At 41.6% G+C, this 25,341-nt stretch overlaps 1 protein-coding gene across 1 annotated transcript in view; it reads left to right on the top strand.

Annotated features, from left to right (window-relative positions):
* The window catches only part of LOC136013354 (amine oxidase [flavin-containing] B-like), a 53,366-nt gene extending 37,351 nt beyond the window's left edge, over window positions 1-16,015 (top strand). The window contains exons 8-16 of the mRNA XM_065677110.1: window positions 334-493; window positions 1,813-1,909; window positions 2,705-2,758; window positions 6,918-6,975; window positions 8,018-8,115; window positions 9,221-9,332; window positions 11,116-11,178; window positions 11,594-11,754; window positions 14,602-16,015. Of these exons, the coding sequence (XP_065533182.1) occupies window positions 334-493; window positions 1,813-1,909; window positions 2,705-2,758; window positions 6,918-6,975; window positions 8,018-8,115; window positions 9,221-9,332; window positions 11,116-11,178; window positions 11,594-11,749 (798 nt within the window). The 3' untranslated portion in view covers window positions 11,750-11,754; window positions 14,602-16,015. The remainder of the gene's footprint in view (window positions 1-333; window positions 494-1,812; window positions 1,910-2,704; window positions 2,759-6,917; window positions 6,976-8,017; window positions 8,116-9,220; window positions 9,333-11,115; window positions 11,179-11,593; window positions 11,755-14,601) is intronic.
* Window positions 16,016-25,341: the final 9,326 nt, after the last annotated feature.

A 25,341-nucleotide genomic window follows, 5' to 3' on the forward strand; every position in this document is an offset into this window, starting at 1 on the left:
ATGTCTTCTGTGAAAGACATTGCAGGTGTTGCTTCCAAGTTGTAACAGGGGAGTCCAGATGGAAGGGAGACCAATGGACTCTTACAACACAGTGCTTTTAAGTGCTGGGGAAAGAGCAACACCCATCATTCAGACAGATGGATGCCTATATAATGCTTGTTTTTGAACAAGCAGGTTTTTGTGAGGGTTCAGTTTTGCAATTCTTATGTTAAATGCCAACATCACTCCTGAAGATACACCCTGCAGCCTCCCCGATGTCTGCCAATCTCGTTAGAGCAATATACTTACAATGAAGTAGTGGAGTATTTGGCTTATATATAATTTCTTTTCCAGGGCAAGTATGTGATCAGTGCCATTCCCCCAGCTCTTGGTTTGAAGATTCATTTCAACCCACCTTTGCCCCCAATGAGAAACCAGCTCATCAACCGAATCCCTATGGGCTCAGTCATCAAGTGCATTGTGTACTATAAGGAAACTTTCTGGAGGAAGAAGGGTATTACATTTTAATTGAAAGCAATAGTAGTGACAGAAAGAGGGAAGAAGGTACATGGTAATGGAGTAGATTTTGTGTTTAGAAGATGCTGGACCTTAGAAGGAGACTTCATACACTTCTGTGCCATTTTTGCCTTCCCCTGTTTGAGAAACTTGAGAGATTGTTTGGGAAAAGAGGGGGATGGGAAAATAAAAAGAAGGAGGTAGGCATGAAGGAATAACTCATGCCTGTTCCTTATTGCCTTCATTGTTCTTTGTTGTCCTCTCCTTTTTCTTCAGTGGCACCTGGTTATGAGATGAGCCTCTCCCAATTGTACAGTAACATAAAAGTGATGTGTTTTATCCCATCAGTTGTCAGCCTGCAAAAATTCTGCCATCTGGATGCACTGAGCAAGATTAATTGAAGGTGTCTTCACACCTGCCATGAGCAGGGACACCTCCCACTAGATCAGGTTGCTTGAAGCACCATGCAGTCTGGCCTTGAATGCTTCCAGGGATGGGGCAGCAACAACTTCTCTGGGCAACCTGTGCCAGTGTCTCACCACCCTCACTGTAAAGAAACTCTTCATAATATCTAATCTAAACCTACCTTTTTGCAATTTAAAGCTGTTCCCCCTTGTCCTATTACTACCTGCTCTTATAAAAAAATCCCTCTCCAGATTTCTTGTAGGGTCCCTTTAGGTACTGGCAGGCTGCTCTAAGGTCTCCCCAGAATCTTCTCTTCTCCAGGCTAAACAAGCCAAACTCTCTCAACCTGTCTTCATAGGAGAGGTTCTGCAGTTCAATAATGTTCCAATAAAGTTCTGCCAATAACTACTTTGCTAGCCAGGTTGCAGAATAAATTATTTTTTATCATGAATTCAACAATAAGAGATTCCTTTATTGACTTTCTGTTTTAAAGATGATTGAAAAGGGTTTGTTAATTATCAGAACATCTCAGATCTAAACTTTATCTTCTAGAGAGGAAAAAGCACCTGTCTCACTCAAGCACTAAGTCCGCTCTAGAAGACAAGGTTTAGACCTGGGATGTGTGCTAAACTTTGTCACTTAATGGGAGTCATGTTAGTTTTTAAAAAAATTGTTTCTGTTCTCCTTTCCTTTATCTTCATATCTCCCTGTATTACAACCAGAGAATGACAGAGATTGGGAGGAACCTCTGGGTGTCATCTAGTCTCATGCCTTGCTCAAAGCACAGTGAATTAGAGCAGGTTGTTTAGGGCTTTTTCTAGTCCAGTTTTGAGTATTTCACAACTTCTTGAAAGCTCATTCCTGTGTTTGGATACATGGATCATAACTTTTTTTCCACCTTGTGCTTAACAGGCTATTGTGGTACCATGATCATTGAAGATGAGGACGCTGCAATTGGTTTAACACTTGATGATACTAAGCCTGATGGCAGCTTTCCTGCCATAATAGGGTAAGTGACAAAGAAAGTGTCTAGATTTTTCTGTTTTGTTTTGGTTGGCTTTTTTTTTTATTTGTTAGGGTTGGGGTTTTTTTGTTTGTTGTTGGTATTTGGGTTTATTTTTTTCATTTGTCTTAGAGGCAACAATTGAAATGGGAAACCTGCTGCTTTTGAAGGGAAATGCTTCAAAATAGTTGAAGGGTTTAGTTTCTCAAGGGTGGTGAATATGTTCTATGATTTTTTTTTCTTTCAAATAAAGTTCTCTCTGATTTAATTGCTAATTGAAAAAAAATCTGCTTTTTCTCACTGTTATCTTTTTCCTTTTCATGTGGCAAAGTAAAAAAATGGAGAAGAGGAAAGGAAGGAGGGAAAAAAAAAAAAAAGAAAAATTTTGGTTGCAGAAATGTAGTTTTCTCCAAATATTTTGCATTCCCCAAATTTTCCAGTTCTTTAAATGAAAATTTGTTTTCTAGAATTATATTTTGTTTTGTTCTATGTTTTATAACAGCTAGAGGCTTCACCTCTTGTTGTGATATGCCTGCCCCCACTGATGTGCAAAATTAAGGTTATTGGGAAACAGCTCATACAGATATTCTAACCTGAATCTCAGATGGTTCTTTCCACACTGAGACCTACAAGCAGCAGGCAGAGAACATAACATTATCCAAAATACCCATTTCCCATCTCTGCATAGAGACCCAAAACCTAATACTGTGAATCACAGCATCCCATCATAAGGTATTGGTGTTTTAAATAATTCAGAAAATGTAACATAATGGAAATAAATTGTTTGTGGTCTTCCTATAGCTTCATTCTTGCTCGGAAGTGCAGAAGACTGACAGGTCTCACAAAAGAAGAAAGGTAAGTGCAAATGCTGGAGACTATGTGTGGACTATGAGTCAAAATGTTGTTATAAATGACCAGAGCAGGAATAAAATGCCCCAATTTGAAAGAAGTTTTCTGTAACCTTGTGATGGTAGGCAGACATATCACTAAGCAAAAAGCTACCTTAGCTGGTTTTGGATTAAGTTCTGGTTCTCACTGTTCAACAGGGGTTCTCTGTTTATATTACTCTAGCAAAAGAGCTGTTCAAAGCTGCTGAATTTGAAAGCAGTGTAGATACTCTGCTGTCCTCACAGGAAAGTGTCCAGGGCCAGCCTCTTTCCACCCTAGTGCTACCTCTCTGGCTTCCTGCAGATGCACTGAGCTCTTGAAAGCTTGTCAGAAAGGACATGTTTGGCCACTCTGCTTGATTTCTAATCACCCTTGAAGGTCCTTTCAGCATCTGTAATGTAGTACAACCTTGAGGCTGCTATAGCTGCCATGAATGAGATCTCAGCATTGTGAAGGTATCAAAAAGCCACCTCCAACTCTCCACCTTTAGTTTGGGGAAAAAATGCCCTTCAGACACAGATGAAGATATTTTTTATTGTCTTCTTGAAACAAATGTCTGCATATACTAGTGCTTTTTGGTTTATTACTGAAATGGAATTTACAAAGTAATGAAATTTTTCCATCACACTGATTAACAGTATCTGATAAAATTAAGACTACAAGTAGAGAGTGTGGATATGAGGAGATCCTTACTTGGACATGGAGAAAATAGATTAGTTTTTAAAGCCACAAGGAATACCATGTCAATGTAAGCATTATTACAGTAGTAACTAGTCTAACTAGGGAAGATGTAGTCATCTCAGATTAGCTTTGCAGGTAGTCTGGCAGCCTGTGGATAATAAGTCTAAATGTTAATGTGCCAGTCTTTTCAAATAACAGCCTGGTACCACAGACCATTTTTAATTTTGGCAGGAATGGACAAGGCAGCCTTTTCCTCATCACTCAGGTTTTGAGACAGACCCCCAGCAGGGGACCAATGACAAAAATAGTGTTGTAATCTGAAATTCGGTGTGCCTAGCATTTTAAGCCATCATAAACATCAAATAGTGTCTTAATCTGTATGTCAATGCACTAGATGTAACCTAGCATTTGCAGTATTTGAGAATGACTTCTCTTTCTGTGAAATGAAGTGCTATCCTGACTGTTTGTGAGGCGTCATGAAGGAAAGGTTGCTTTTCCCAAGACATTTAAAGTATTAGCACAATTACCTGACTCTGCTGCTGCCTACAGCCAAGTTTTACACAAAAAGAGTTTAAACTCTTGTCTTTGGAGGAATAAACTTCAGACTAGGAAAGATTTTGCTTTGGTAAAGAATGGTTATAAAATATGCTTGGGTTGGTACCTGATAGATGGTACGCTTGCGCAGGGGTACCTCTCTGATTCCTGCAGTCTTGGCCACAGCCAATCAAGTCAGGAACCTTGGTGGCTGCACTACAGCTCCTTCCCTGAACATGAGCACAAATCTCCTTCAGTGGAAATCAGGGTCCAGGAGAAGGCGTAACTTGAACCTGGGCCTTCTCCCAGCATATACTCAGGGTGTAACCAGTTTGTGTTGTTTGTACGGGGACTGTGGTGTTCACAGAGGGATCTCTTCTGAGGACAGGCTTCTTGTGGCATGCTATAGAGGATGCATCTTGCTGAGATGCTGTGCTCACCTATCAGCACAAGTTGGGCTCTCCTTTTATCACATTGGTGACAGGGTAAGGTTTGTGGAAATCCTTGGATATGAAGAATAGGATGTGGAGTCCATGGCAACTATCCTAAATCATTACTGAGAATGGCTGTGCTGGGAAGGGATGAAAGATGTTTTAGAGCCTAAACCAGACTGAAAGGAATAAAACTCACTGCTGCCTTCCAGCTGGTCTTCCCAGGCCAGGTGCCAATGAGTATTTTCAGTGGTTAGATTGTGCCCTACCTTTCATAGTTTTGCAACAAAGGTGGAGGCATCACATACTGCCATGAAATAAGAGACCAGGGAGAAGAACTGAGTGTTTGTCTGCATGCACATTTCTTCCACACCAGGCACAGTGTAACTCTCAACAGGACCTACCTAGGTAGCTCCAGGCATAACATTCTTCTTACTTAGTGCTGGTGGCAATTTCAGAGCTGAGCCTGGAGCCAAGAAATAAGGATTTAACCTCTGTGTATTCCATATGTTCCATGCTAGCATTAATCATAAATGCATAAATAAGTAATTATTTAAACTGTTCTAGGACAAATAGCACAGATGTTGCAGAGATACTAGCTCATCTGCAAGGATTGTTCTTGTTAGGGTTAATGTCCTCAGTGACAGATTAATGTTGGTACAGTTCAATCCTTTAGATACTGCTTTTCTGTGTTGTTTTTCTTTTTTTCCTTTTTCTTTTTTTTTCCTTCTTTTTTTTCCTGTTAAATAATACCTTATTGATGAATAATTTTTTTCAAGGTTGAAATTTCTTAAAAGTCTGAAGATGCCCTTGACCTGAAGCTTAACGTTTTCTTTTGCACTGCTATCTTTATCTATATGAGCAATGTACTTATCAAACAGTGGTGCATTTGCACCTTCTTGGAGTCCTGCAGTTGGCTGTACATGACAATCCCTACCAGCCGCTGGTATGCCATTTCCAGGTTCCCTGGAGGGTCTGCAAGCCACATGTGGAAAAAGGGCAGAGCACAGGCAGATCTAGAGGGATCCATCTCACCCCTGTTGTGGTGCTGGGAGGAGAAGAAGCATATGGGTCCCAAGGTGATAACCCGCTTTCCTGCGGAGCCCTGTGGTATTACTGACCTGCCTGAAAGCAGGAGCTGGTGGGCATATTGGAGAGGTGGTAGGCAGACCTCAGCAGAGGCTTTTCTAACTCATGCTACTGAAGTGGCTTTAGTCTGTTCAGACACTGCATGGTCAGTGCTGGGAGTTTGCAGGGTGTGGTGCATCGAGAGACAGAGGAAATGTTCCCTTTTATGATGGCTGTTGCTGGATTCATGTCACCCCTGACTGCAGAGGGATGTTCATATATAAGTTCATATATACAGATCATATATGTTCATATATACAGATCCTGCAACTCTCAGAGCCTGCCTGGCCAGTCACTGTGTCACCATGCATTTCTGCTTCTGGAGCAGGCTGACCCTTGTCCTCTGCCTCTGGGCAGAAAGAAGGAGCTGCTTCCTTCCACTCTGCTGCTGCTGGGCTTGACATATGCCAGCAGTAAAATCATCCCAGGGCCATGGCTCTTCCTGAACTGTAGCAGCCTTTGTCTTCTTGCTCAAGCCCACACCTGCACAAGAGGACCTTCAGATCTTCCTGATTTGGTTGTTTGGGATTTTTTGACCCTCATCCCTTTTCTATAGCACTCTTTGAGTTCAGCTGCTCATGGGTGTAACTGGCCTCCTGTATAGCTGGGTTGTTTCATACAGTAGTATAGATATGGTTTCCTCATATACTGATACAGCTGCAAATGCAGCTCATACAGTTACAGAGGTGAGACTGCTCTGTTTCTCTGCCCAGCATGGCTATCTGTGGAGCACAGGATTTGCTTCCGGAAGTAAACTTCTTTACAGCATTGTGTTTGCATGTTTGATTCTCGTAATTGTTAACTTTCATTTCATCTTGGTTTTCTCGTGTTTGGTATTTGGTGCAGTGCAGTAAAACAGTAAGACCCAAAGGCTTGTAGGAAAAACTTAATTGCGCTTGGGATTTGCTACAGAATGAAGTATATTCATGGGTTTATAGACTCATAGACAAAACCAGCAGGAAATTTTCTACATACAGAAATGAAGTACAGATTCCCTGAGAGCCTCTGTATATCAATACCTGCATCTTTGTAGGAGTAGACCATGCGTTAGACTGTGTGCCAAGACACAAAAGTGCAATGCCTTACTACTCCCTTTTCCTTACAGCCTGGAGGACCTTTAGGTAATGATTGGATTTAAGGGAACAGCTTACATTATAGCTAGTAAAAAGCAGAGGAGTTTGAGTGCATTATTTCTAGTGATCCAAAGGCTTACCAATTAGGATAGATACCAAAAAGTTCGAAACTCAAGTTCAAGCAGATATTAATATTTGTCCTCTTGCAGCTAGGACGTATTAGAAGTGGTTGGTTTTGTCTTTCCTCACACACAAGTCTTCTGCTGCTTTTCTTTGCAGAAAGACAAGGCTTTGTGAGCTCTATGCAAAGGTTCTGGGATCAGAGGAAGCTCTACATGTAAGTACAAAATCTAAACCATGGGGTCAGACTCCTTGAGGTAGGGAAGGGCAGAATAAAGTTGAATAGAGCAGTGCCCTTGGACAGTCCTGTGTAGTGTTTTGGAAAAGATACCTGCTATGGGAGTACTTGCTACACCATATAGAGGAATGGAGAGAAGGTTATGGCAAGCCTTGGGTTGTGTTTGATGAGGAGGATAAGAATGAGCTTATGAAACAGTTAAAAGGCAGGTATGTTCTTGTCCATCTTCATTGCTGTCATTCACAGTGCTTACCACCATACTTCTCAACTGTTTCCAGATGTGACAGGCTTGCCTTTCCCTCAGTCTATGTTGAGCATAATGTTTCTTTTCTCTTTCTAGTTGCTAAGATCCATTCCTGCATGTGGTGTTTGCTTTTTGTGTTGGCTTTTTCTTCGATTGGGTGGTTGGTTTTGCTTGTTTTGGTTTTTGGGTTTTTTTCCCCCTTGCCTTCTCTTCCATGTAATGGTAAATATAAATAACTGCTAGGATTTGTGTGAACACTTGGTTTATGTGATCAATGCCATTTTTCCTTTAAGAGCAATTTTACACAAGTTAAATGTTGTAGGCACCAATCTCAAGCTTACATTATTTAAACCACAAAGATATTGTACATAAAACCATACAAATGTCATTCATGTCATTTTTAGCAGTGTATATTTATATCCAGTGTACATATTACAAGTATTATACTTTTGTATACAAGAGGTTAATTTTGCTTTACATGTCTCAGAGCATAAATTTGTTCTCAAAGCATACATTCACACTGACAGATTAAGAGGATTATGTTCTACAGTAGCCAGATTAGCTAGCTTTTTTTAAAAAATAGCTGGCAGTGTCTAAAATTAAGGCTTTTTGTGTTGAATCCATGTTGCATTAAAAGATTTGTTAAATATGCTCCTCTTGTCAGACATTGACATGCAACAAATCATAAGCTATTCTTCTCTGCTGTCTCCTCAATTCGTTTATTAGCTTCCTCAGGACTTTGTCCTTTCCTTGAGTGAATTAATCTCTGTTTTACAGCCAGTACATTACGAAGAGAAGAACTGGTGTGAAGAGCAGTATTCTGGGGGCTGCTACACAGCCTACTTCCCACCAGGCATAATGACTCAGTATGGAAGGTATAGTGTCTATTTACAGTGGGCTTTGGAGTAGTAAGATAAGACCAAGTTAATAAATATCCTCAGAAAGGGTCATAAATCCTCTGTCACTGTTCGCTTTATACCTTTAAGATCACTGGGGAATATTTTAAATAGATATTATAGTCACTTGTGTCAGTTGGGCTTTATGATGGATGAGTACAGTATCATTAGGGGTTTTATTGACTTCTGTTATTCAGTGAATACAGATGAGTAGGAAGAGAGCTAGAAAGCTTTCACAATCTGTTTACAAAACTAGTTTTGGATATTTGAGATTAGCATTACTACTTTTGGCATACCTTTAGTTGTATTTTATAAATACTGACAGTTAATTCTTGCCAACATTCACAGTAATGAGTGATTTCTTTAGACTGTTCCTTTCCTGTTAGTAGTCAAGGCTTAATATAGTAATCTGTGTGCCATTGTATACAGTCCTCTCTGACATAAGTTTTTACATGAAAATAAGATTTACTAAAAACAACAACAACAAAAAAGGCTTACTGGTCAGACTGGTTATAGGGTTCAGATACATAGCTTTTAATGTGATGGCATAGCCCTACTTTTGAGGTATAAGCTTGCACAATTTAAAAAGAACTGAAAGCAATAAAGCAGTTGTAACGAAGAACATATAGAGGCCTTAGTATTTAAAGTAATTGCAAATTCTAGTAAAAAGAGAGAAAAAACAACATACAAAACAATAACACCTTGTTTAATTAATTACTTATTTAAATATTATTTCCTTATTGCTTTTTAGATATTGTGAGGATGTATTTCAGAATGCTACGCTGTGCCACTAATGCCTAGCATTAGTATTTATGATGCTGGCTAAAATTAAGAGATAGAGTAAGTCTCAAACTAGTTGTCCTTTACACATGTGAGCAGTGTAAATGTTTAGAAGACACAAAACACTGGCCTGTTTATTGTAAGAAGTGAAATGCAACACAGACTCCTCCTCCAGCTCAACTCACCCAAAGTTACTCTAAGTGCTTGCTGTTACTTAAAACACTTTTATTCTAATATTAACCTGCGGATTTCAGTTATCTTTCCTGATAATGGCTGATATGGTTTACTGCTTGTCCCCCTCCAGGATTATTCGGCAGCCAGTTGGTAGGATCTATTTTGCTGGCACAGAGACCGCCACAGAGTGGAGTGGATACATGGAGGGGGCTGTGCAGGCTGGAGAAAGAGCAGCCAGAGAGGTACAAATGCAAGCATAAACCAGGGGGAACTGTCAAATATCCAGTGGAAAATTAAAGATCTTCTGTTTGGAGGTGAAATCGGAGCTGAATATTGACAGACTCATGTGTTCTGAAATCTTGATGCAAATCCTTGTGAAGGGGACAGACTTCAAAAAGGATGAAGGTTTTCCTGAGTTCAAATCAGTGATTTGGAATGCTTAAGAAGGGCTTTGGTTGTTTCATCAAACTCTTTTCTGCTGCCAGGGATTAAATCTTTCTTTAATAGAACAGTCCCAAATTCTCACTGAGTCTTTTTTGGTTTTTCTTTTTCTTTTTCTTTTTTTTTTCCCAAAATGGGCACTTTGTTAGTTACTGTATTGAGATATCATGGCTCTCAGCCTCATTAGGAACAGCTCAGTTCGGCAGCTCTGCACACCACGATAGTCCCTTCCTCAACTGTTTCCAAGAATACCATTGACAGTGACATACCATTGAGACAGCCTTGCATAAAGGCATCAAACAAGGACTTAAATATTTTGCTTCTGAGAAAATGTCAATTCCTTAAGTATTCTCAGCAATATTACAGTTTATGGTGCAGCAAAAGAAATTTCATCTTTGTTTTATGAAGTGAAGGGAATCTTGTGGCTAAAAAGCTCCAATAGTGGAACAGAAGTTAGCCTGAAAGGGAACTGGGGAGTATGTCTAGGCCATACCGCTGCCCCAAAATACAGGGATCAATTGTCCCATATGTGAAGGTACCTAACCTGTCCCTGAAACCTCCAGAGGTAGTGCTTCTTGACCTCTCTAATGTGCAGACATTACAGCAGAACCTCCATAGGCCTCAGCAGAGAAGTTGGCAAGTGAGCTTGGTTGCTAAAAATATTCTCCTTTCCTCAGTTATTTGTGAAAGGAAAATATGTTTAAAATCTGGTGCAAGGGTGTTTCTCACTCTCCTGTATTGAAAAGTTGATGGGGTCCATGAATCTTGTCTAGAATAAAAACATATCATAAAAGATGGCAAATTGTAAATCTACAAGTGCCTGGAGCAGGAAAAACAGTATTTCATAAACCTCCATTTTATTTTACTGCAGAAGAAGTTAATTTTGCTGTCTTCCATAACTATAATTCAGATAATCCTTGCTATCCTACTGGTATCTTTGATACTTTGAATGTTCAATTTTCCATTGTGAAGGTTCTCCTTTTAGTCTTGCTCTTCTCTGAATGAAAGTGGTAGTCTGTCGTCACTCACAGGCTTCTGTTCCTCTTCCTACGTCATGGTGAAATTTGTAAAACAAGCTAATCCTGTTTATATAGCTTGCCCATGCTGTAGCTGGTTTATGCATGGTAAGGTTGGATGGGGCTTTGTGCAACCTGCTCTAATGGAAGGTGTCCCTGCCCATGGCAAGGAGGTTGGAACTGGATGATCTTTAAAGTCCCTTTCAACCCAAGTCATTCTATGATTCTATGTTCTATGCTTCACTTTGCCATGAGTATATATGTAACTCTTAGTCACTAGTTCCCCATGGGACTAGCCAAGTTCCAATATCTTGCATAGACTAACTAAGCATAGTGAGATTCTTCTGTTACTGTTTCTATTTTCCACCAGGAGTGTCTTCTTAAATATCAGGCCTCCCCACAAATGAGTTGTACATTGGTTGAGTCTTATTCTAAACTTTGAATACACAGTGATGTTTGTGCTCAATTGTTCTCTTCATCTTGCCATTTTAAAACAAAAATTGAAGCCAGCTCTTTTTCCCTTTCAGGAGATGAATGGTACTTACTAGGGAATGTTATTTATTTGCAGATACTGTTTGCTATGAGGAAAATCCCAGAGAGTGAAATTTGGAAGCCAGAACCTGAATCAGTTGTAAGTCTTTCTGTAGATTAAATGGATTATTTTTTCATGCAGTTTTTGCTGACGAGATAAAATTTCGATGGCCATTTTTATTTCATTTCATTGTATCAAAGCCACCATAAACTTTTATATACTCACCAAAACTGCCCTTCCCTAAACAGGAGCATAGTAGAAACTCAAACATGGTGCCTATTTGACAACTCTGTAACATGAGATTGCAAAGAACCACACTTTTAACCAGGCTATGAAACCTTTCCATGAGTTTCCTCTTCTTCCCTTTAACTGAGCAGAAAATTTTGATACAGCATACTTCTTGATAACATGAACTGCTTCAATCCATTCTGTTTCTGCCACAAGAATCTCTATTTACACCTTGCCTCTCACAGTGGACATACTGTTATGCTGATAGTGGATGCTCTTCCCACAGGATGTTCCAGCTTTGCCCATCACTACAACCTTCTGGGAGAGGAACTTGCCATCTGTGCCAGGACTGCTAAAGCTGATTGGATTTTCCACTTTCTTCACCTTTGTGACTGCAGCTGGGTTATTTGCCTGTAAAAAGGGACTTCTAGTTCGAAACTGAAAAAGGTGCCAATGCAAAGCCTCACACTTGAGCAGTTTTGGGTTTTTTTCAGAGGTTTTTTTTTTTTTTGGCATGTACTTCCCTGTCTCCAAAATCAGATCAGGACTGGGGAAAAGAAGGTAGTAGAGGGAAGAGGCTGAAGGGAAGGGATAAAGGAAAAGGACTGAAAAAGAGCCCCTTGAATTCAGGCCTATTTCCAGCAGCTCCTTTTTGGTTGCTGAATTTGTAGGGTAGCGTGTCAAGCGTTATCACCTTGAGGTTTTTATCCACATCTCAGAACAGAAGTGACAAAAATCTTCTCTAAAGCCTGTTCTGGTGAGACTTTCAGTTGTTTTTACACTTATACCTGAATCAGACCCTGAACTCCAAGTCTTCACAGGCCCTTCCATCTCTAGTTGTAAACAAAGGATTTCTGCCTTCCTGTGTGGTAGACTGAGAAAAGAAATCCAGAGCTTAAAGAATACTTAACTAGTTCATGCAAATTGCATGGATCTTTTGTAAGGATCTTTTTAATGTTTTTATTTTTCACTTCGATGTCCAGAACCCAGGCAGCACCTAACAGACAAGTGAGGCTAAATTTATCCATCCAAACTGTTCAAGTGTGGTCATAGGTTGTTGACATATCCAGTGGCATTTTTGTCTTACAGTGACTTCAACAACAATGTTTTTACTGCCTTTGGCAGCATGGTTGAATCTTAGGCTCCACAGCTTTGTTCATACTGCCTGGAACATCAGAGTTCATCCACCCTGTGCAGGTTTGAATCTCTTTTGCCTAGCAAATTGGCAGGCTTCAGACAGCAGCTGATATGTGCAGCAGTATGGCAGACCAGGCCGTTGGACCTGAGAGTGTCAATGTACAGATACAACCTTTCAAATCTTTTTTGCCCTGTCTGACAACTCTTTGCTAGCAGGTCCTCTTTTTAGCTCCATAAGCTGCTGCAAGATAACAAGAGAACAAATTAACCTCTGCCTACCCCAAGAGGTTGTAAAGATCTCAATTAAAAACCTCTTTTACATATTTTTTTTTCTTGCTGCCTTCCTTTCTTTTGTCTACTTAAATTTACACTTTGAACACCTTGAGGCTGTCCCTTGCCTGGTAGGACACAATGGACTTGAAAATATAGTATGAGCGTTAAAACAATTCAAAAAAACCCTCAACTTCACTGCTACCCAACACTTGCTTCATGCTGAACACTGCTTAGCTGATTCAGAGCTTCAGTCTTGCCTAACAACCATATTGATGGGGTTAGCACTTCCACTTCTGCCTGCTGTGCTGTGTTATACTGACTCTGCACTTTTGGCAACTAATGAAAGATATAAATGATAGAGAGATTGAAGAACCATGGAAAGGACAGTCACATGCAAGTGCTCTGCCCTCCCTAGCTTGGTACATTTCAAGCAATGTGAAAAAAGAACAGAAAAGAGAGGGGGGACCCCAACCACAAAACCTTATATGCCTACCTGTAAACATGACACTACCTTGTTCTCAGTATTTCTGCTGGTTTACAGCTGCACAAGTACAGCTGAGAACAGGATTGGGTGCACATGAAGTCTGAGATGTCTGGAATTTTTCTGAGCCTGTTTGCTGCACTTCTCCCTTCAATCAGTGCTGATTTATGTGTAAAATATTCCATGGTAGTAGAAAGCCATGGAGGGAATTAAATAATATATCTAGCAATTAGTGTGAGCAGAAGGTAGAGGAACGGTATCACCAGTCTCAGGCAGACTTTTTGGGCTACCATCGGATGTTGCTTGTGCAGAGTGGTACTTCATTCTCCAAATAGTCCCATGGAAATCCACTGAACCACTTACAAAGCTGTAATATTTGTTAGCAGCACATCGGTTTCTGGCCCCTAGGTTTCATTCTTTTTAACTTGATGTGCCATTTAAAAATCTTCTTGTAGCTGCAGCTTGGATTTTATCACAAATGAATATCCTCATAACAGCCTTTTAAAATGCATAGGGGAACTTTTCAGACATAAAGATCTTTAAGTCAGAAGAACAGTGCAGCAGTGTACATATGGCCTTTCTCATTGTATCACATAGAGCGGTAATTGGCTGGGACATTCGCCTACCACAAAGTGCTTCTATATGGCTTTCTCTCTGTGATTTATTTACTAAATGAATTAGGAAGTGAAAGCTGAATGGGTAAGTTCAGAGCTTTTGTAACTCAGACAATTCTTGGGCCAAAAATAAGCATAGGAACCTAAATTTGGGAAGATAGTTTTAAAGTGTTGGCCCAATATTTGTAAGTGCTAGACAGTGAATACATACTTAACATATAAAGAACTGCTGCATTTGCAGATGATTTCTCTGCCAAAACTATTTGGAATTCAAGTCGTGCTTCTGCCCTAGAAATAGTCTGTAAACGGGAGCAAATCCGTGAATGTAATGAGGATAAACTGGTTTTATTTATGTCTGATATGTGTAATTCTTTCCTTTGCTCCTGAATCTGGCAGAGGTTTTTCGCAATCTAACAAGACAATGCTGTGTGTCATAAGGGCAGAAAAGCCAAGGAAAAAAAGAAGTTAATTATAGTTAGAACTGAACTGAATCACAACCAAAGCTTTTAAAGAGAAATAAAATGTATATAAACCTTTCTTAATCTTAGTTTCAAAGTGAAACAAGAATAGAAAAAAGCCACCAAAACACAAAACATTTCTTCTGTTATTCTGCTGCAACTAAAAGTATGTGCAAAATCTCAAATTAAATTTGGATTCCCTGAAGTTTCTACCCAAATCTGATGGAGCTGGGAGTTCTGAATTGCAGCATTTGTATAAGCCCTCAAAAGTCTCTGTCTTCCTTCATTCCAGACTGCCAAAGCCTTAGGAATACTCTCTTTGTATTTACAGCTGTGTCTTGCTGTGATGATGCTGTGGAGCTTATCGCCACCATGGGATTAAAAAGAAGGATTTGCTGCTGTTTTCGCAACATCTTCCACATAAAAGGAATATATGGCACTTTGTGTATGTGGATGCCAGTGTGATAAGAGCATTGACAAATGTACGTAGAGAATCAAGATGCTTCCCCATGGGTGGAGGGAAGTGTTAGCACTGGCTTACATTTTTAAAATTCCTTTGTGCCAACCCTTCAAAGAGAGGAATGAAGTCTGGTTTAATGGGTAACCAGTCATGATACATTATTAATTTCTTAATATGTTTGATGAGAAATCTTTTATCATAAAAGTTCCAGTGGTTTACCAGCTTCATAAAATATATCATAGAACAGCCATGGAAATAATCGTATTGTCTCTTATGAACTGATTTGTGTTATCATGCGTATTTTGTAAGGCTCTTAAGAGTTCTGATAGCAACTGTATATTGCAAGGAATGTTGGGTAATGGCATGAAAATCTGTGTTAGCCAAAGTGCTTGAAAGCTAACTGTATAAACTACAATAACAAGGAGGTGAGAGATCTGAGGCAGCCCCTTGTCTTTCCTTTAACTACTGTGGCTTTTTTCTCAATGCTGATTTTGACTCAAGATAGCACATCTACTGTCAGTACAACAGTAGATGCTTGTAAAAGATGTATTAATCACAATTAAGTATATGCCTGAGTATTGTCCATCAGTGAAACCCAAGGCCTGGAGCTGCTTTTGTGGGACTGTTGTTTCACTGAGGTAAACTTTACAAAAGTGCAGAAATTTTAAGGTTTTTGTTGGTATTTTTGCGAAAGAAGAAATTGCGTGTCCTCCAAAAGTACTCGGGTTCAAAAGGAAGCCAGGGTGAAATGACAACAGATCTGCCCCTGCTCTCAGGCAAGAAGCAAAGCCACTTAAATTGCAGATTGCAAATGCTCACAAATAAACCTGACCTGCATTTAAATGAACTAACATTACCTCCCCCATCTCCACGACCTTATGGTCACCTTGATCTTACAGTCTGTTGTTCAACAGAGATAAAAATGTGATGGCCAAAGCAGTCTTGCTTTTAAAGTATCTCTGCAGTCAAGTTGTTTAGGCGTTGTCATAGGCTGCCGCTTATAGCGTGTCTCCTGTGGTCATGTACAGGTCAGTGTTCAGTGATGCCTGCCTCTGTGTTTTGGAAAAAAAGAGTGACTTCACTGTGCAGGAATATATATACTGTGTGTGTGATGAATTTGTGCCTTTTATAACTGTAGCATATTCTCAAGTGCCTCTGTGGTGACTGTCTCCCTTGGTTTCCTTCTTAAGCTCCCTTTTCAATAGACTGCAGATATTTTTATCTGACAGCTGTGAACTTTTTTTAACCTTAATTAGAATCAATAAATATTGTCATGTCACACTTACTGTTTGAGGCTTTTCTTTTGTGCAAGTTCCTTTTGACTCGGTTGTGATGGCTATTACTTAGTAACACAACATTCTGCATTTCATACTGAAGCCAGTGAGGTATCTTCAGCTTTTCTCGTTTAAGACAGTACTTTAAAAAAGGAGAGAAGGATTAAACAAACCAAATAAACCCCCCAAATCAAAATAATTAAAAACCCCAAAACCCAAAACCAAACAACCCCCCCGATAATTATTCTTCCTAATGTGTAGATGACTGACTGTCTTACACTTAAAATTAAGTTTCATTGCTGTAGACAGATTTGAAGTGTCCCCAGCATGAACATCCCTCTCACAGCACCTTGTTTACCAGAACACACGTGGGCAGGGACACATTTTCTAGCTCATAAGAGTCAAGGGGAGGTGGTATTTGGCTGTAGCTGAACATGGGAAGAAACAGATCATGTACCAAATACTGTGTGGTGTAAACATAAAATAAAATGAAAAATAAAACATACGAAAATCACTGGCTTAATTTCATCCAGCAGCTCAGTGTCAGTGCTAAACAGATAATGTAACTGGAGAACAAATTCGGCCTTGGGAATGGACCCGTGTTTCACAAAACTGTAGTCTATGAATACTGGAAAAAGTGTAACCGTCCATGTGAAAAACGCATCAAAAGCATGTGATGCTCTTTGTATAGGCTTAACTTTCGGTATTACTTACAAGTTATAAAGGAGCACAAATACCATGAGAGCAAATATCCTCAGCTAATCCTTTGCATGCTCTATAAAGCATCCGTTTCCTAAGAAACTTATCGGACCCAGCAACACATTTCATGGGCCCTTAAAGCAGCTCACAAATGGTTATAACTCTTAAACACTGCTGCCTGGGGTCAGATTTGACCTACCTCTTTAACCCTTTGTTCAGACGTACCCTGTGGCACCCCAGAGGAGGTACTGAAATAGTAGTAGCAGTAGGAGTTATTTATCTATTTACAAAGATTTCAGTGTGCAGAGACTATGTCAGCCGGGGGGCACTTCAGTATTTCCAGCAGTCCAGTGTACAGAAAATTAATTTGGACAGATTAATACAGGAGAAATGCATTCTGTAGAACATCTGTAGAAGATAGTAGTATGATTTCCTGAGAAACTAATTAGAAATCCCACTCACTGTTTAGGAGAGGATTGGTTGTGTTTCCAAATTATTTGGCTAATCCATAAAAAACTCCCTTCTAGTATGAGAATTGAGGATTATTTTTTCCTCTCACCTTGTATCATTATACCAACCTGCTGATCTGAAGCAAATGCTGAACATTTGAGGGACTAATGAGTTGTTTTGCCTTCTGGCTTAAGGCAGGATAAATTCCCCATGGGCCTCAGAAAAGAATCATCCACGACTGAAAGGCAAAACTGGCCTCAGATTGTACAGAACCGATACAGTTTGGTGTCTTTCTTGAAACAAGGGAAGGCTTTCTGTTTAATTTAGACCAGTGCATTAAGGTCCAAGTTTTTGCTTCCTCATTTGAGGTACTTTGATCAGCAGGGTTGCTGAGATACAGTTCTTGTCTGGTCGGTCCTCCTCTGTCAATGAGCAGGGAGAGAGGAGCTCCCAGCCTCACGGTTCAGCCCATGCAGGACTGAAGGAGTCCTACAGACACATCCTTCTCTCTTGGTCTCTGTGTGGAAGGATACCTAAAATTGACAGGGTTTCTGACTTCAGCATCTTAGTTATGTGTTTCAGATTCATGGGGTTAACTGAACTTTAATGCATGTGTTCCATTTCTTCTACAAAGACACTGATAGCAAGGTTAGATGTTTTCAAAAAGCATGTGATACCTACCTAGAGACCAATTCAGGGACCAGAACACAGTTGCTTTGTGCCTCTTGGACATCTGAGGGCCCCCTGTCCAGCCTCCAGCTGCTGCTATGAAGGGTGGCAACACGTACAGAGGTGATATGTCCTAAACCAGCCCTGTGAAGGTGGCACAGATGCTCTTTACCTACCAAATTAGGCAGTTTCTACCTCCTACCACCTGCTGATGGCAATTAGGTACTTAAATGTTTCCTTGGGGTATTCAGCTATGGAGAAATACAAACACTGATAATGTAGGCCCTGTGAATCTAAAGTGATGCAAATTAATAAATTGCATGTTAATAGGTAGCTGTTCTTTGTGCAGGCAGGCAATACAATGATTTTGTTAGCCATTGATTTTGCTGGTCATTGAAAAGAAAAAGGTGTGATATTCTAGTCAGAATATCAGTAGTGTTTGTTAGAAAAGCCTTCAATTAACAGCTGAGCACCAAGTTAAGCTGTAAAAAATACAGTAAGAGGGTTTATAACTTGATTTTAGTTTGCACTATTTGTAAAGTCAGTAGCAAAAAGCTATTTTGAAAGTAGGCTAGAGTAGACTCAAAAATGAATTCTAAATAGCTGTGATTGATAAGCTGAGAAACACATACTAAGGATCTTGTCCACTGGGTCTTTACCCAGTGCCATGCTGGCTTATCCCAGTTTTCCATTCTTCCTGGCTTTGCTGAAAAGGCAAACGAAGTTGGTTTGAGTTTTTACATCCATTGTAGGTCAAAGACAGTCTTATTCTGTGTTTTGGCAGATTGTGAGAGATATCTTTTCTAATTTAGAAGTAAAATTTTATTAGCTTTCACCCAGGGTTGGTTTTTGCTATGTGTACAGGGAAATTTCTGTTAGCAATATTTACAATCCCTCCTTAGCAGAATTGCCCTAACAAAATAATCAATACCCATCCAGCTCCACTTATCCAAGGCATCTACAGGCTCTGTAGGCTCCCTCCTTCCACATCACAACTCTGAGGAGGGAGGAAAACCCCATACAAATTCAAGCAATCTGTTCATCTGATCTATAGCAGAAGGGGTCTGAGCAAATACAAACCAGCCTCACCTGCCCAGGGGTGTAAAGCCATTGAAGGCCAGCAGTAACTTTAGGGGAGGAGTCTCATTGAGTGCCATTTCCCTGCAGCAGCAGAGACCTATTGAAGAAGCACTTGAGGAAGCTGCACCCAACAGAAACACCAGGCTTTGGCTGATTAGATTTGTCAAATGACTCCTGAACCCCTGTCTAATGGGAATCAACATTAGACTTGAGTATGCTCTGATGCTTGGAGGGGAAGGAGGGGAGAAAAGGAAGCGTATTAATAATGCACTGAGGCATCCTTGTCAGCTCTCAGGCTGTTCACTCCCAATTTGCATATGCTCCAAGCTGTAAGAAAACACTTTGCACAGCAGTGTTGCATTTAGCAGAAATTACATTATAATTTCAGATGTGGAAACTTCTATTTCAGGTCTGAGGCTGTGCGATGTCCCATCAGGCTGTGCAGTCATTATCTTCAACAATTGAAATGCATGCTCACACTTAGTCAAAATCAAGGGAAGTTACTCCAGCCTCCACTTGCCAATTCAGCTCAAAGTGGAACAAGAGTATAAACTAGAAACTTCGTTATTTCCCAGTAATTTCTCTATGAATTGGACTTTGTCCAAAGCACTTTTTCAGAGGTTGTGTAGTTGAGCCAATACCTCTATCTAGCTTTGTAAAGCAAACTGCCCCCAAAGAAACCCCCTTCTCAGAGAAGGCGAATTTTCAGGTGCATTTGGGATCTGCGCTCACACTTTTATTTCAGCTCCTACATGCTGCCAAGCAGCAGAAAAGCATTCAGCGGCCCTTCAGAGGAAGTCTTGCAGTAGAGACAGAGGGTTACTCCAGCAGCCAGTTCATTGTCCTGATTTCTGCCAGGGACAGGCTGGTGTCGTGAATCAGGGGCTGCAGGGGTGGACCCTGTCTTTCTCTGTTTCCTCCAGTGCGGCGTATTGGAGCTTAGAGGTGGGTGAAAACCGGGGCTTGAAGCTGGGAAATTGCACCCCTTTCCTTTAGTGTGTTTCCATTCCAGAGTCTGATATTTTGGGTACCCAAAGGGAATGGTAAGCGCCAGTGCAGCAATACCACTGAGACCTTTCAGCAAATCACTGTTAAGCTTCTGTCACATTTTCGTTTGCCGGATGGCAAAGTACTGCTATTACATAACCAGAAGATGGCAGCCTTTATTTCAGCCTGTTCCCTCTTTGCAGCAGATCTGCACCAGCCATACTTCAGCACAGCTGTCTGCAGCTGGCATCTACTAACAGTAGCCTCCCCTTAATGCTAGGCTCTGACTTTCATAATTCAGCAGGACACCCTGGATTTAACCAAAGTTTTGATGAAAATAATGGTTCTCAGGCTGTAATCCAAAGAGTTTTAGAGTGAATGGTCTGGCCGTGTGTTGTGATTTAACCCCAGCTGGCAATGAAGTACCACACAGCCACTAGCTTACTCCTCCTGGTGGGATGGGGAGAATAATACTAATAATAGTACTAATTTTAATACTAATAGGAAAAAGAGAGGGAGGGATAAAACCAAAGAAAGACAAGTGATGCACAATGCAACTGCTCACCACCCACTGACCAATATCAAGCCCAATCAAGCACTGACTGGTCCCTTCCAAGTAACTCCCCCGAGTTTATATACTGGGCATGACATGCTGTGGTGTGGGATACCCCTTTTGCTAGTTTGGGTCAGGTGTTCTGTCTCTGTTTCCTCATAGCTTCTTATGCCCCTCCTCACTGGCAGAGCATGAAACTGAAAAGTCTTTGATCAGGGTAAGCATTACTTAGCAACAACTAAAACATGGGTGTGTTATCAGCATTGTTCTCAGACTAAAGACAAAACACAGCACTGCACCAGCTACTAGGAAGAAAATTAACTCTATCCCAGCTTAAACCAGAACACCAATGTCCAATGGAAGTCTAATGCCAACATGAGCAGTAATTATGTCCTTTGCTTCATTTTTGACCCCATGTCAAGTGGAAGCTGTCTTGTACCATGAGTAGCAGTTACATTTCATAGAGTAACAGCAGGAAGATAGAGGCGGCAAAGGACATCTGTCTTGTCTTGTGCTTAGTAAGGTCATAGGCAGTGCAAACTCATCCCCCTGTCTGACCTGTTCCTGGTTATAGGCTGGGGCATATCACATCTCCTGGGACACCTGGAAGAGGAGATGGGCAGTTCAGAGCAGTGAGAAGCAGTATGCCTTGTTTACTGATGGGTCCCCTGCCATGCTGTGGGAAAGCATCGGAGATGCAAGGCAGCTGAATGGAGTGCTTGACAAGTTGCAGAAACTGCTGAAGGAGAGGGCAAATCAAGTCAGTTTGCCGAGGTGAAAGCCATCCAGCTGGCCCTGGACATTGCTGAACAAGAAAAGTGGCCAGTACTTTATCTCTACACTGACTCATGGATGGTGGCAAATGCCCTGTGAGGGTGGTTGCAGCAATGGAAGCAGAGCAACTGGCAACGCAGAGGTAAACCCATCTGGGCTGCTGCACTGTGGCAAGATATCGCGGCCCGAGTGCAGAACCTGGTGGTGAAGGTACGCCATGGAGATGCACATGTACCCAAGAGTCGGGCCACTGAGGAACACCAGAACAACCAACAAGTGGATAAAGCTGCTAAGATTGAAGTGGCTTAGATGGACTTAGATTGGCAACATAAGGGTATTCACATTGGCCCGGTGGGCCCATGACACTTCAGGCCATCAGGGCAGAGATGCAACATACAGATGGGCCCGTGACCGAGGGGTGGACTTAACAATGGACACTATTGCCCAGGTTATTCATGAGTGTGAAACACGCGCTGCAATTAAGCAAGCCAAACAGTTAAAGCCTCTTTGGTATGGAGGATGACATCTGAAGTACAAATATGGGGAGGCCTGGCCTGTATTTTATCTCTTTTTCCCAACTGAAAGCTGCCAGCACTGCTCTGCTAAAGCTTCCTTTTCTCTCATAAGTAAAGCACTCTTGCTTAGGAAACTTTTTTCCCTGCTTCTTCTATGTGGCCTGGGTTATTCAGTCTCTACTGTGCAAGATCATGCTAAAAAAACCTCAAGGAGGGCAAGAAGCAAGGAACAGAAACTGGGAAGTCAAGCACTACAAAGAAAAAAAAAGCGGAACAGGAACTGCAACTGGAGCCTGAAGCATTGATTTCCAAGTGCAGGGGCTAAGTGGGAAAAGTTACAGTTCAATAACAAAGAGCACATTTCATTTCCCTGTCTGGATTTTCACCAAGATGAAATTTGCTTTCTCTGTGTGTGTGTGGAAAGCAACTTTTGCAGGGAACATTTACAAAGCAAAATAGTTTCCAACTGCTCCTGGAAGAGAAACAGTCCAAAAGGGAAAAAACGAAACCGATTAAAATGATGTTTCCACAGAAGAGCACTTTCAGAATTCGACCACTTTTATACTTCTTGACACTGCTATCAGGGCCTGGGAGCTGAGCTCTGTGCAGGGAACCTAAGAGCAGTCATCAGCTTGTTCCCAGCTTGGTTTTTGGCTGGGGAAAATCCTTGCTGCCAGGCAACAGAACCTGGTCAATAGGACATGGGAACACACTGGTGGGAAGCCTGCACGTTATGGCCCATCCAACTGCACAGTGTTGGAACATCACAGTGGGTGGTATATTTATTTAAATATATAATGCTAATTTGTGCCAGTGTTTGAGGGTATATTTGATCCTGGGAAACGAGATCAAACGTAAAACGAGGAGCTGGATCAAATACGGACTGAAAAGTACTGCTAGTGAACAGCTATCAGAGAGACCAAATACAGCTGCACTTGCTTGCTCAGAGTGTATCTTGAGCCTGGATGTGCCTTTAGCACAACCCAAGTGACTCTGGTCAGACCTAGTCCTTGCCTCCATGCTAGAGCATGGCTGGAGGGATGCTGCCTTACCTGGGGGATGCTGATGTCCACTGCACCAAAGCATGCAGACCCTGCAACCTGGCTCTTTGTCCTCATGGTGGGTTTCCAATCAGAGGAGTCTGGGTTGTCAGTTCACATGCTGGGCATTTTGGAGGTTGTGTGATGGGCAGGTTGTGAGGGAAGAAAAGCCTTCCTGGGCCAATGACGCCAAATAGCCAGCCAGCAGCTCTGCTCCCGCACCTCCTGCCCATCCAGCTCCTGACTGCCCAGCAGCCTGTCTTGTTCCAATGTCCCCATCCCTCTGAGGCTGGCTGGTGGCAGCCACGGAGTGGGCAGCCATGTCACCCTGCAGGGGCAGGAGCTGCAGCAGCGGGGAAAGGGGAGAAAGGCAATGGGAAGCGCAAGAGTCTCGCAGAAGTGTTTTTCCATCCCCGGTGCTGATTTCTGTGTCTCTCAAAGGTGTTGACAGGCTGATTATGTGACCTGCTGTGAGGGGTTTGGGCACAGCTGCAGTGGTATCTGTAAGAAAGCCCAGCAATTTAATTAAAAAAGAGGCAGGTTCTCTCATGTGCATCATCTCCACCTGATCTATTTGCTCCTTGGTGCTTCTTATTTCGCTGATAGCATGGTGGATTAGTCTGATTTTTCCTGTTTTTGTTTTTTCCCCCTCTTTCCCCTCTGTTGCTTCTTCTGCCAGTGCTTGCTCTGATCTTGGCTTTATTTCCAAGCATCAAAAAGCAGCCTTTTTACCTGAGGCTTTCCCATTTCTCAGGCATGACAATGTGATTTGGTTCCCTCCCTGGTCCTGAGGGATTTGGTGTGGGCTTTGGCCTCTGCACTCTCACCCCTTACTCTGACGAGACAGAGCATCTCCCACCTCTGCCAAGGGAGTGCAGAGCTCTCCCTTCAAAAACTAGGGCACTGAGCACCCCTACTCAAGGAAGGTCCCCAAAGGCTGTCCCACCCCATCATCCAGGTGAGGACCCTGCTTGGTCTCCAGCAGAAACAGGTGTTTCCACAGTGCTTCAGACTCGTGGTTTTAATAGCAGCAGCAGCTTGCTTTGAGACTTGTCAGCAGTGATAAACTCAGTCCCATTCTGTTTCGAAATTGGTTTAAGAAAGATGCCAGGCTGTTAATATTTAAGCTAAATGTTTAATGTTTAAACAGGAAAATTGTTCTGATTGTCAGAAAGAGCATTAAAGCAGGATGGAAACCGGTCTATAATCGCTGACAAACGCTGCCCTTTCTCTGCAGCAGCGTGGTGCCTGGGAGCTGCAGGAGTTTCAGAAATGACAATTTTAATCAACTTCTTTAATTTCATTTGCCACTTATCACTCCCACAGCAGTGAGACGTGCTTTTTCCAGCTAAGTGGGGAACACTGTACCTGGCCCTGTTTAACAGTTTGAGAGTAGTTCAGCTGAATTGAACTTGCAATTCAAAACCCAAATTGCAACAGAAATGTGCATGGAAAAAGCAAGGCTGGATTGTGTTGGTTCATGGGTGTATTCCAGATGATTTGGGGTCCCTTTGGCATGTGTACACAAAAGCTGTGAAATTCAGATGTCAAGTCTGAAGTCAGCACAAAACTGAATGGCTCTGATTGCCACAAGTACAAGTATGGATGCATACTTTTTAACAGGTATGGACAGTGTTTTTTCAGGTGGTGGAAATATCCACTTGGGGAAAGTGTGTAAGGGTGCAGAACCATTTCATGACACAAAAGGCTTGCCAGGAGCAAGCCCAAGCTCCCTCCCCAGCCCTTCAGGCAGGCTTTGTGGTTGTGCCAGGTTACATGACTGGATAGTCCCAGCACACAGGAACTCCTGCTCAGGAATAGCTGAAACTGGGGAGAACATATTCAGCAGGGAGCCCTTGAGTCAAACAGCAATGCACATAAGTCACTTCCCCCCCCCCCCCTTAAAATGTTTTTAAGGTGGATGCCAAACCAACCTGTCAACCAATCTGTCAAAACCCTTTTAAGCAAGCATTTAGTACTACAGTTTAGGGTGTTCAAAATCCAAGCTGCATCCTACTGAGACTATTCGCTCCTTTCCAGTGAGGGTAATTTGAAGTGCACGCAAAATTAAAGGTAGATGGAAAATTTGAAGCTGAAAATGTAGACAGTTTTCTTATCAATAATCTGTTCAGGCTTTTTTCCCCTTGGAGAAACCAGTAGTGGCTGGCTGATTCTCACACAGAATAGCTGTGAACAGTGAACAAAGTAGCTCAGGAGACATGTACTGTCTGTATAGCCATTTCTGTGTGATACTTAACACTGGCACCGAGAGCACCTACTCACATCTGATGACACAGGGCTACCTGAAGCACTCTTTCCCTTAAGAAATGGCTTCTGGTTCAGAGCCCACCAGAACCTAGGCTGTAATTGGTCTGCACTTACATATTCTACAAGGCTTTTGTACAAAAAAGTGAGAGGACATACAAATGTGGTTAAAGCGGAGGCCAGGGGCAAAGTCATCTTGGGTAGATAGGTATTTCTGTTGGTGTATATGTATGAATCATGTTGAGTAGAGCAAGGGTGGCTGCTGCATGTGACATGCCCGGTGATTTAACACAGTAGAGAACCAC

The sequence above is a fragment of the Lathamus discolor genome, chromosome 4 (genome assembly GCF_037157495.1).
Source record: "Lathamus discolor isolate bLatDis1 chromosome 4, bLatDis1.hap1, whole genome shotgun sequence".
Lineage (NCBI taxonomy): Eukaryota > Metazoa > Chordata > Aves > Psittaciformes > Psittacidae > Lathamus > Lathamus discolor.